We start from the raw sequence: 12,758 nt of genomic DNA, 5'->3' as shown, positions 1-12,758 counted from the left end.
ATGATCATAAACACTATAGTGACACTAGATGATCATAAACACTATAGTGAATGATCATAAACATTATAGTGACACAAGATGATCATAAACACTATAGTGAATGATCATAAACACTATAGTGAATGATCGTAAACACTATAGTGAATGATCATAAACACTATAGTGACACAAGATGATCATAAACACTATAGTGACACAAGATGATCATAAACACTATAGTGACACTAGATGATCATAAACACTATAGTGACACTAGATGATCATAAACACTATAGTGACACTAGATGATCATAAACACTATAGTGACACTAGATGATCATAAACACTATAGTGAATGATCATAAACATTATAGTGACACAAGATGATCATAAACACTATAGTGAATGATCATAAACACTATAGTGAATGATCATAAACACTATAGTGAATGATCATAAACACTATAGTGAATGATCATAAACACTATAGTGACACAAGATGATCATAAACACTATAGTGAATGATCATAAACACTATAGTGACACGAGAAGATCATAAACACTATAGTGACACAAGATGATCATAAACACTATAGTGAATGATCATAAACACTATAGTGACACAAGATGATCATAAACACTATAGTGAATGATCATAAACACTATAGTGAATGATCATAAACACTATAGTGACACAAGATGATCATAAACACTATAGTGAATGATCATAAACATTATAGTGACACAAGATGATCATAAACACTATAGTGACACGAGAAGATCATAAACACTATAGTGACACAAGATGATCATAAACACTATAGTGAATGATCATAAACACTATAGTGACACGAGATGAGCATAAACACTATAGTGAATGATCATAAACACTATAGTGACACGAGATGATCATAAACACTATAGTGAATGATCATAAACACTATAGTGAATGATCATAAACACTATAGTGACACAAGATGATCATAAACACTATAGTGAATGATCATAAACATTATAGTGACACAAGATGATCATAAACACTATAGTGACACGAGAAGATCATAAACACTATAGTGACACAAGATGATCATAAACACTATAGTGAATGATCATAAACACTATAGTGACACGAGATGAGCATAAACACTATAGTGAATGATCATAAACACTATAGTGACACGAGAAGATCATAAACACTATAGTGACACAAGATGATCATAAACACTATAGTGAATGATCATAAACACTATAGTGACACGAGATGAGCATAAACACTATAGTGACAAGAGAAGATCATAAACACTATAGTGACACGAGATGATCATAAACACTATAGTGACACGAGAAGATCATAAACACTATAGTGACACGAAAAGATCATAAACACTATAGTGACACAAGATGATCATAAACACTATAGTGAATGATCATAAACACTATAGTGACACGAGATGAGCATAAAAACTATAGTGAATGATCATAAACACTATAGTGACACGAGATGATCATAAAAACTATAGTGACACAAGATGATCATAAACACTATAGTGACACAAGATGATCATAAACACTATAGTGAATGATCATAAACACTATAGTGACACGAGATGATCATAAACACTATAGTGACACGAGATGATCATAAACACTATAGTGAATGATCATAAACACTATAGTGACACGAGATGATCATAAAAACTATAGTGACACAAGATGATCATAAACACTATAGTGAATGATCATAAACACTATAGTGACACAAGATGATCATAAACACTATAGTGAATGATCATAAACACTATAGTGACACGAGATGAGCATAAACACTATAGTGAATGATCATAAACACTATAGTGACACAAGATGATCATAAACACTATAGTGAATGATCATAAACACTATAGTGACACGAGATGATCATAAACACTATAGTGACACTAGATGATCATAAACACTATAGTGACACTAGATGATCATAAACACTATAGTGACACTAGATGATCATAAACACTATAGTGACACTAGATGATCATAAACACTATAGTGAATGATCATAAACACTATAGTGACACAAGATGATCATAAACACTATAGTGAATGATCATAAACACTATAGTGAATGATCATAAACACTATAGTGACACGAGATGATCATAAAAACTATAGTGACACAAGATGATCATAAAAACTATAGTGACACAAGATGATCATAAACACTATAGTGAATGATCATAAACACTATAGTGACACAAGATGATCATAAACACTATAGTGAATGATCATAAACACTATAGTGACACGAGATGAGCATAAACACTATAGTGAATGATCATAAACACTATAGTGACACGAGATGATCATAAAAACTATAGTGACACAAGATGATCATAAACACTATAGTGAATGATCATAAACACTATAGTGACACAAGATGATCATAAACACTATAGTGAATGATCATAAACACTATAGTGACACAAGATGATCATAAACACTATAGTGAATGATCATAAACACTATAGTGACACGAGATGATCATAAACACTATAGTGACACTAGATGATCATAAACACTATAGTGACACTAGATGATCATAAACACTATAGTGACACTAGATGATCATAAACACTATAGTGACACTAGATGATCATAAACACTATAGTGACACTAGATGATCATAAACACTATAGTGAATGATCATAAACACTATAGTGACACAAGATGATCATAAACACTATAGTGAATGATCATAAACACTATAGTAAATGATCATAAACACTATAGTGAATGATCATAAACACTATAGTGACACAAGATGATCATAAACACTATAGTGACACTAGATGATCATAAACACTATAGTGACACAAGATGATCATAAACACTATAGTGAATGATCATAAACACTATAGTGACACGAGATGAGCATAAACACTATAGTGAATGATCATAAACACTATAGTGAATGATCATAAACACTATAGTGACACAAGATGATCATAAACACTATAGTGAATGATCATAAACACTATAGTGACACGAGATGAGCATAAACACTATAGTGAATGATCATAAACACTATAGTGACACAAGATGATCATAAACACTATAGTGAATGATCATAAACACTATAGTGACACGAGATGAGCATAAACACTATAGTGAATGATCATAAACACTATAGTGACACGAGATGATCATAAACACTATAGTGACACTAGATGATCATAAACACTATAGTGACACTAGATGATCATAAACACTATAGTGACACAAGATGATCATAAACACTATAGTGACACTAGATGATCATAAACACTATAGTGACACTAGATGATCATAAACACTATAGTGAATGATCATAAACACTATAGTGACACGAGATGATCATAAACACTATAGTGACACTAGATGATCATAAACACTATAGTGACACGAGATGATCATAAACACTATAGTGAATGATCATAAACACTATAGTGACACGAGATGATCATAAACACTATAGTGACACTAGATGATCATAAACACTATAGTGACACGAGATGATCATAAACACTATAGTGACACTAGATGATCATAAACACTATAGTGACACTAGATGATCATAAACACTATAGTGACACTAGATGATCATAAACACTATAGTGACACTAGATGATCATAAACACTATAGTGACACTAGATGATCATAAACACTATAGTGACACTAGATGATCATAAACACTATAGTGACACAAGATGATCATAAACACTATAGTGAATGATCATAAACACTATAGTGACACGAGATGATCTAACCAAGTTTTTCTCGTCTACAGTTTTACCATGACAAATTTGTTTATATGCCTGACAATTCAGATAGTGACAACAGGATTAATTAAAAGCTCATGAAAATTTACCATCTGCTTCCATTACAGTAATAAATGAAAATAATCTCCTTCAGAAAGAAAAATATATACAAATGTGTGCGTAAACTCATAAAATATAGAAAGCATCTCTTTGTTCATAACTTTCCAGATTTAATACTTCAAGTCCATACTGCAAAATCTAAATATTATGGTTTTATACTTTTAGCCTAACTATTTATTATCTTAGATCAGTAATGTTTGCTCTAGGCACAATTTATTTATATAGTTCACAAGTTAACGTGCTTATCGTGTACTAGTATACATAAAACAAACCTAGAATGCACATAACTTGGAATTAACACTCCAGGGATTTTTTCTTTGATTATTTTTGTATAATCTAAAACCATGATAATCAATTAAGCTATGAAATCTAACTTGTAAAATATTCATGATGACAAAAATAACACTTAAAGTACTTTCTATACAACAAAAGTCAACACATATATTTAATTCTATTTGCCGATGATTATATTCTTTAGAACTTCTGCATGAAATCGATTATAATTTTGAAATTGAAATGACAATTCTAAATGAAGTCTGTAACGTATTTAAAATATATGTAAATAAAAAAAAACACATCGATAAATGCAACTTGTAAATATAGAGATAAGATAAATATTATTTCTAACTAATTTTCTATTTAAGTATTCAGCAGCTATTAAAAAGCAACAGGTCACGTGGTAAAAAATCAGAAACATCAAATAGCACGAGCCAATTAATAAAAAAAGTCATCAACTTACCTATGTTTAAGGTAAAGTGTTGGTCTGATGCCGTCATAAAATGACAGAAAGTCAACAAGATCACTATTCTCTTCATCTTCAGTTAATTATATTTCTTCTGTAATCATCTTGTCAAAAACGAAAGTAACACAGTCCTCATCTCCTCCATTTAAATGTTAATTTGTTAATTGTCAAGTTTTTATCATGGTAGTATCTGTACTAACTGTAGAGTAATGATGATTTAGTCTGTATTACTCTACGGTCGATGTAATGGTCGATACCAACACACAGTCGGACATATAGTCAGCTTGTTAAATGTTAGGATTATAATAATGAAGTTTTATTTGTTAAAATAAGATGAAAGACCAATCAGAAAATTATATTTCCAACTGCAGTCACTATCCAGGGATTAAGTAATTAGAGTTGTGGCGAGTTGATCAATAATTCAAAAAAATATTCTATAGATTTTATTTCCTGTATTTTATATAATTTATCTCTCTGTGTGAAATAAATATGCACTGGGGATATTTACTTTATCATGAATGTTCATTACATTGTATTTACCGTAAATGAAGTATTGTTTCTGGGTCATTTGTCAAATGCAATTAATAAATGTACTATTATTTTTTTTAATTTGTAAATCGTGTTTTCTATTTCTATTTCTATTTGCATTTTTCAATGTTTGTTTTTGTTACGTATTTATTTATTTAGTTAATATTTGTTTTTTGTAAATGCATACTTGATTGCGAAAAGGGTTTACGAAAAAAAAAATCATTATCAATATCGTTTGTCTATTTTGAAATCTTACTAGCCTGCTTGAATGAAAAAATGTGAGCCAAATTGTACAATGAAATGATCTGAAATGCTGATGGCTGCCAGTAAACGAGCGATTTACCAATTCCACTACAAAAAAAATCTTGTCTGTCTAATAAAGTATATTCGCTCCTCTGTTTAAAAAACCAAGCCTTTTAAAAGACTGTCATAAAATGATTGTATATAAATAAATTAACTAAAGATGCAGAAAAATAGTACAGGTCTGTGTCCTTGTTTTTAGAGAAATAACAAATGAAAACTTGACGGGAAATTATTCTCTGCACGTTTTTCTTGCATTTGATATTGACACCTTTTCCGGATCCCGTTCTAAAACTATGAAAAATAACAAGATTCAAAAATGTTTTTTTTAAACTGTACAATATATCAATATGAAAATAAAATAAAGGGTTCACAGGCAAAAAATTTTATTTCAAAAACATGTATAATTTATAATATAAATTATTTTTAGTGTAAACATAACTTTAAGTAACAACGATAAAATTGAGAATGGAAATGGGGAATGTGTCAAAGAGACAACAACCCGCCCAAATAAAAAACAACAGCAGAGGGTCACCAACAGGTCTTCAATGTAGCGAGAAATTCCCGCACCCGGAGGCGTCCTTCAGCTGGCCCCTAAACAAATATATACTAGTCCAGTGATAATGAACGCCATACTAATTTCCAAATTGTACACAAGAAACTAAAATTAAAATAATACAAGACTAACAAAGGCCAGAGGCTCCTGAATTGGGACAGGTGCAAAAATGCGGCGGGGTTAAACATGTTTGTGAGATCTCAACCCTCCCCCTATACCTCTAACCAATGTAGTAAAGTAAACGCATAACAATACGCACATTAAAATTCAGTTCAAGAGAAATCCGAGTCTGATGTCAGAAGATGTAACCAAAGAAAATAAACAAAATGACAATAATACATAAATAACAACAGACTACTAGCAGTTAACTGACATGCCAGCTCCAGACTTCAACTAAACTGACTGAAAGATTATGATTTCATCATATGAACATCAGGCACAATCCTTCCCGTTAGGGGTTTAGTATCATACCATCATAACATATATGAGAAGAACATAACCCGTGTCATGCCAACAACTGTTTTTAGAATAAATGTGTTTAGTTCCGATGCAAAGACCTTATCAGTGACTCAATATTAACGCCAAAATATGCAATCTTTAATGACTTGACAACAGTATCGTAATTATATCCCTTCTTAATAAGTCTATTCAAAGGTTTTGTAAGTTTCTGAGGTGAATACTGACACCTTTGTGCTTTATAAAGAATATTACCATAAAAAATTGGATGTGAAATACCTGAACGTATTAGAAGTCTGCATGTTGAGCTATATTTACGAATGATGTCTTTATACCGATGATAAAATTTAGTAAATGTTTTGACTAGTTTTTGATATCGAAAACCCTGGTGTAATAATTTTTCAGTAATACATAAATTTCTCTCGTTAAAATCTAAAACACTGTTACATACACGAGCGAATCGTACAAGTTGAGATATATAAACACCGTAAGATGGTGACAAGGGAACGTCACCATCTAAAAACGGATAATTAACGATAGGAAATGAAAAATCATCCCTTTTATCATAAATTTTAGTATTCAGCTTTCCATTAGTGATATAGATATCAAGATCGAGAAAAGGGCAGTGGTCATTGTTAGTATTAGCTTTATTTAAAGTAAGTTTAACAGGATAAATTTCATTAATATACATACTGAAGTCGTCATTATTGAGAGCCAAAATATCATCCAAATATCTAAAAGTATTATTAAATTTGTTTATCAGATGTTGTTTCGATGGGTCTTTGCTTATTTTTGTCATAAATTGTAACTCATAACAATACAAAAACAGGTCCGCAATAAGTGGTGCACAGTTAGTCCCCATTGGAATTCCGATAATCTGACGATATACGGAATCCCCAAAGCGAACAAAAATGTTATCTAGTAAAAATTCAAGGGCATATATAGTATCAAAGCATGTCCAATTAACATAGTTTTTTTTGTTTATTGCTACTAAAAAATGACATAAAAGAGTTTGAACATATATATTCACATTCTGATTTTTTGAATGCCCATTTAATTAGGTGTGTGAATTTTTTCTTAATGAGAATGTGAGGCAATGTGGTATACAGGGTAGAAAAATCAAAACTTTGAACAGATTCAAAATCACCAATATAAGCATGCCATTTATCAAGTACTTCCAACGAGTTCTTGACACTCCAAAAGTAATTTATTCCACTATTTTCGAAGGCCTTATTTGAACAATTCATTATCAGGTTTTTAATTGTACCAAGTGTGCTGGTAAGAAGAATAGACAATTTAGTAGTTGAACAATGGCTTGAAAACGAAATAAATCTATATTTGTAAGGGGTTTTGTGTAGCTTGGGAAGCCAATAAATAGTTGGGACTTTCATTGTATTTGGCTCTGCTTGTAAAGCGGTGCCTAAAAGTTTATGTTTGTTACAGATTTCGTTTTCTGAAAATGGAGTCAGTTGGAATGTTGGTGAATTGGTGATTTCCTTTTTCAGAACCTCAATGTAAAATTTACGTCAAACAATAATAATATTATTAGCAGCTTTATCTGCCGGGACAAAAACAAATTCCTTGGCTAGTTCTTTTAGTTTATGTTTGATACGAGAAATAGGTTTATTGTTGTTATTGTTTATAGTAAAATGTTCTTTAAAATGTTGAATACGTATATCAACTATCTTCATTACTGAATTAAAAAAAGAGTCCAAAGATTTTTTGTCAGCTTTTTCCCGTTTTATCCATTTCATACACGAGTACACTTAAATCAAAATTACTACTATGCCAATTTATCTCGAGTTTATGTATGCCCAGTACCGATCTGACGAGCCAAGTCGTTTCAACCAAGTTCCACAGTTTGTTATAATATTGCGAAACTTTCCTATGATATCGGAGGATTTCCCAACTTTCTACATGTGTCTGTTCTAAGTGAGTTGCCAATATTGTAAGTGTACCCACATTTTTTATATGTCTGTTCTAAGTTGATAATATTTCCGATGGTTGCCGTTCAAATCAAATCAAATAAAAATCGATTTATTCGGACAGTATTTGTGTAGTTTGCATGATAGAAACAAGTGTTTTCTTTGTTTCATCAGCAAACTGGAAGATGACTTGACAATTTCGGTTCAAACTCATCAACGTCGGCTCTTTCATCATGGTGTCGGTAATATGTCCTGGTCAAAGTTATTCATGCTGGGGTTAACTTATCTGACGTCACAAAGATTGGATATTTAATTTTAAAAAATGTGCAGTATATATACATAAACACCGTGATAATTATTGATGTGCACATGTATAAAACCACAAGAAAGTGTAACAAAATACCAAGAGTGACAAAATCTGACAGCGCAGTTATATTTGTATTAGTTTAGCGCATTAAACGATTTGGTGTTGATGGCTTTCTTATCAATATGGTCTACGTGGTCTATTCGTTAAAATAAAAACGTTAATGCACCTCTGAATTTCTTTTACTTTTTTTTTTATTTTACATTGCTTTAGATTCCTTTCAGCCAATCATTTCATAGATAGTCATATCTATTTACCTTATACCAAAGCTTGTTATTTGTTTAATTATTGCGGGATGTATCAAATTTTGTGATAGATTACTTTCGCTTTTAACTTGTCCACGGGATATTTTCCCTTTAATAGCGAAACTAGCGAAAATACATTCCACAAGAAAGTTACTTAGAAGACAGCAAATAGCTTTTCAGTACACATGATAACTAAATTATTCTTAAGTATGGCGAACTGCTACAATGATAAGATAAATCTTACATATTTCTTTTGAACAGTGGTAACAATATTCCCAATCAATAAATATGCTTAAACTAACAATATTCCATGATTTCGAGGAAGTTTCCTCAAATTTTCTATCATATGTAAACCTGAGCACATACCATGAAAGTAACGACGCATTGCAGTGGACTTAATACCAATACTATGGACTTTGCAAACAACAATTATAAAATATATATATGTTTCTCGTGTCTTATAAGCAACTTAGTTTTACTCTTCCTAAGAAGGGAGGAGTTATAAGAAGGAAGGAATTGCATGCATAAGGAAAGTCAGGCTTGTTTCATTCCAAAGATGCAATAGTTGTAATTGTTCTACATATAAAATGATAACATAATTTTATTTTTCTTTGAGAAACTTATATTTGATGTTTTCTGCCAAAAATTGTTACTAATGTTAAATTTAAAAAAAAATTAATTGTAAAATCAAACTGATCTCCAGCCAAAGTTTTGTTCTTATCTTAATTTCTGCACCAAAAATATGAAAATAAGTCAGTTTTCGTCAATTTGTATTATGCTTCTACTTATGGTTTTCATTGACCCCTTAGTTGCTCTTCTATTTAAAAATGTGTTTGTATGGGGGAAAAAAAGAAGGGTGAAAACAAAAATGTTAGCACAAAAACTCAAAACGATGAAGAGAAAGCGCCTATTTTCTGAGTTTGTTATCACATAAGGATTATTTTCTAAGGGACCTTCTATGTTTATTTACTATTTGAGTCACATATTTACTTCATTGCTTTCACGACATGTTAGTCTATTTCCGGACTTGTGACTTAATTTTAAATGTTTAAAATGCATAAGACAGCAATTTTGATAGAATTTGTAAATTTTTAACCAAGTCCATAATTCTATGAATTTGAAGTATTTTTTAAGTATTCTATATTTTCACTTTCAGATTCAAGTTAATTAATTTTTGTTTACGATGTCTTTCAAAGCAATTTTTTTCAAAAACACGAAAATTTCAAAGTTTATCTGTAACAGCAATATGCAGTACCGAATATCAATTTGATAGTATTATTTTTGTGAAATTGTTGAATCTTTGAAAGACTCTTTCATATCTAAATCAGTAGGATTTCTCAATTAACTTTCTTTTTTCTAACTTGTGAGTGAAATACATACAAGGAAAACAGCTGTTCTCTTTTGGTTTGTCAGTATACAGTGAATAAAGATCGTTCTGAGCTGAACAAAAGGCTGTAATTCCCCATGGCAATTTTTTTTTAGTAACAAGATTAGTTTTTCTTTTAATTCAAGCTAAACTTAAATGAATATGAACCACTGGAGTTGTTTCAAAATGAAACAATCAATATATTCACTTGTTATGATTGACTTTCCCTTTTCTTTAATATTTACTTTGCTTTTATCTTCTCTAATATCTTCATGAAGATGTGAAAGTTTAATTTAATAAAGCGTTGAAATGCTATAGATTTCTCCCTTCAATTCGTTTCCTGTCAATTGTTTAAGAAATTGTCGTTTTACGTACGATGCAATTTAGCTTGTTTTGTTCATCATTGAAAACATTTTTATGTCGGGATGAACTTAAAATTGGTTTTCAGCATTCAATCAGGTCTATTTGATAGTTCTTAATTCCTATGTCATTCGAAAATCGATATTTAAAATCAGATCCATTAAAACTAAATATGCTGACCAGGTCAAATCGCAATCACCAATATTCTAACAAAAGATTTTTATCATAGATTTTTTTTAATTCCGTTTATCCATTTTTGGACCATTAAGCTGTTTACACACAATCAATTCTATACTATCTCTTGTTTGTTTTTGAAATTCAACCATTTGATGAGAAATCAAAATGGAGCCCCATGCCGTGCCTGGTTTCAAGTTTACTTTATTCGATATTACCTTAACGTCATTAATTTTGAAAAAGACGTCACAACTCATATATGATCTTTTATACCGTTCATAGGGACAATAAAAAATTGAAGCCATATCATTGACAGCTAAAAGCTGTTTGAATTGTCTGATCCCATAGTCTATTTTTAAATTTTTAATTGTTTAAAACTGTCAGTACCATTAATTGCCATTTTGTATTCAAGCAACAAACCATTGCTATGGCAAATATCAACTTTTTGAATATACAAAAGATTAAAAAATCGAATTCTAAAAAGTTCCTTCGATTTTCAAAGAAGTGAGCACCTGGATTAATGTTTTGCTTTTTCTTAAATAAACTGCCACTTGTCGAATTACTTAGTAGTTTTGACTTTTGTTTGTTTGTTTAGTTTCCGAACAATACTTTTTAAAGGAAACCGTCAAAAATGCTTAAGTTACATTAATTTGGACTTCTACACAAGGACACATTTTTGTTTGAAAACGAAGCATTGCTTTGATATTTTGAAGAAGAAAAAAACAAAAAAACATTTCAAATATACATTTTTTAATACCTCATGATCAATCAAAACTCCGTTAATAATCATTCGCTTTCACTGAAGTCAGGTTTCCTTTAAATCTCTGTTTGTTTGAATTCGTTTGTTCTTCAAATTGAATTATTTCTTCAAGAGAGCATTTACCACCTTATACCAAATCACCATTTAAACAGACTGTATTTTCATACATAAAAAAAACATTTAACTTAATTTTTACACTTACAGGTTGTAACGGACAAGAAAATCTATATTTTTTTTTATTTTTTTAAATAAAAGGAGACGGAGGGACTATGCAATAGAGACTGAAACCCGGAGACCCAAAATATGAAAGCATATGGTTCCTTTTCATTTGAATTTACTTGAATTTGCTTAAATGTTTTGTGTACTTGACGCTTTACATTGGGGCTCTCTGTGTGCTCGATAAAACTTACTGCTAAAAAAAAAAATCAAACGAATTTATTTATATAGGTGAAGTATGTTGATGCATATATATAGATTATAACATGATAGCATTTTTCATATCAGACCCCTTATCAGCCCTAGGTCATGATATCAGTCCAGTAGCCACAGGCTCGAGGTATAATTTTGACCATAGGCTGATAAGGGATCTGATATGAAAAATGACATGTTATGTTCTTTTTATCATAATTATACTTTAACAAAAGATATACAGACAAAAACCATTTTAAATCTTTGAAAAAATACTTTTGTTGTAATATTTGTTTTGCATTTTTTAATATTTTATTTTCTTGATTCCTTATATTTTTTTGTATCCAACTTTGTTACACAAAGAAACGTACCAGTGATATATATTTTCCGGAATTTGCCAAATGACGTCGAAATATCATCCGATAACGTTATGTACAGCAAAGCATGCGATAATAACCGGAAGCAGTTGATATGAAACGGAAGCAGTTGATATAAACCGGAAGCAGTTGATAACAAAAGTCATATCAAACGGCTAAGGCAATTCTTCAAATTTAATGAATAAAGATATGTAAAAGTAGGTTTTATCATTGGGTACAATTATACCATTACTTTCTATAAGTATATGATAAATAAAAATACAACACTTTATGAATTTCATGCGTCCGAAGTGACCTTCTTCAGGA

At 30.6% G+C, this 12,758-nt stretch overlaps 1 protein-coding gene across 2 annotated transcripts in view; it reads right to left on the bottom strand.

Annotated features, from left to right (window-relative positions):
* LOC139485240 (glutamate receptor ionotropic, kainate 3-like) overlaps window positions 1–4,943 on the bottom strand; it is a 66,623-nt gene extending 61,680 nt beyond the window's left edge. The window contains exon 1 of one of the 2 annotated variants that reach the window (XM_071269531.1): window positions 4,631–4,943. In XM_071269531.1, the coding sequence (XP_071125632.1) occupies window positions 4,631–4,706 (76 nt within the window). In that variant the 5' untranslated portion in view covers window positions 4,707–4,943. The remainder of the gene's footprint in view (window positions 1–4,630) is intronic. The other variant, XM_071269530.1, reaches the window with a different exon arrangement.
* Window positions 4,944–12,758: the final 7,815 nt, after the last annotated feature.

The sequence above is a fragment of the Mytilus edulis genome, chromosome 8, assembly GCF_963676685.1.
Source record: "Mytilus edulis chromosome 8, xbMytEdul2.2, whole genome shotgun sequence".
NCBI classification, from domain to species: Eukaryota; Metazoa; Mollusca; class Bivalvia; order Mytilida; family Mytilidae; genus Mytilus; species Mytilus edulis.
Note: the sequence above shows the minus strand (reverse complement) of the source record. Positions and strands in the feature narration are given on the sequence as shown.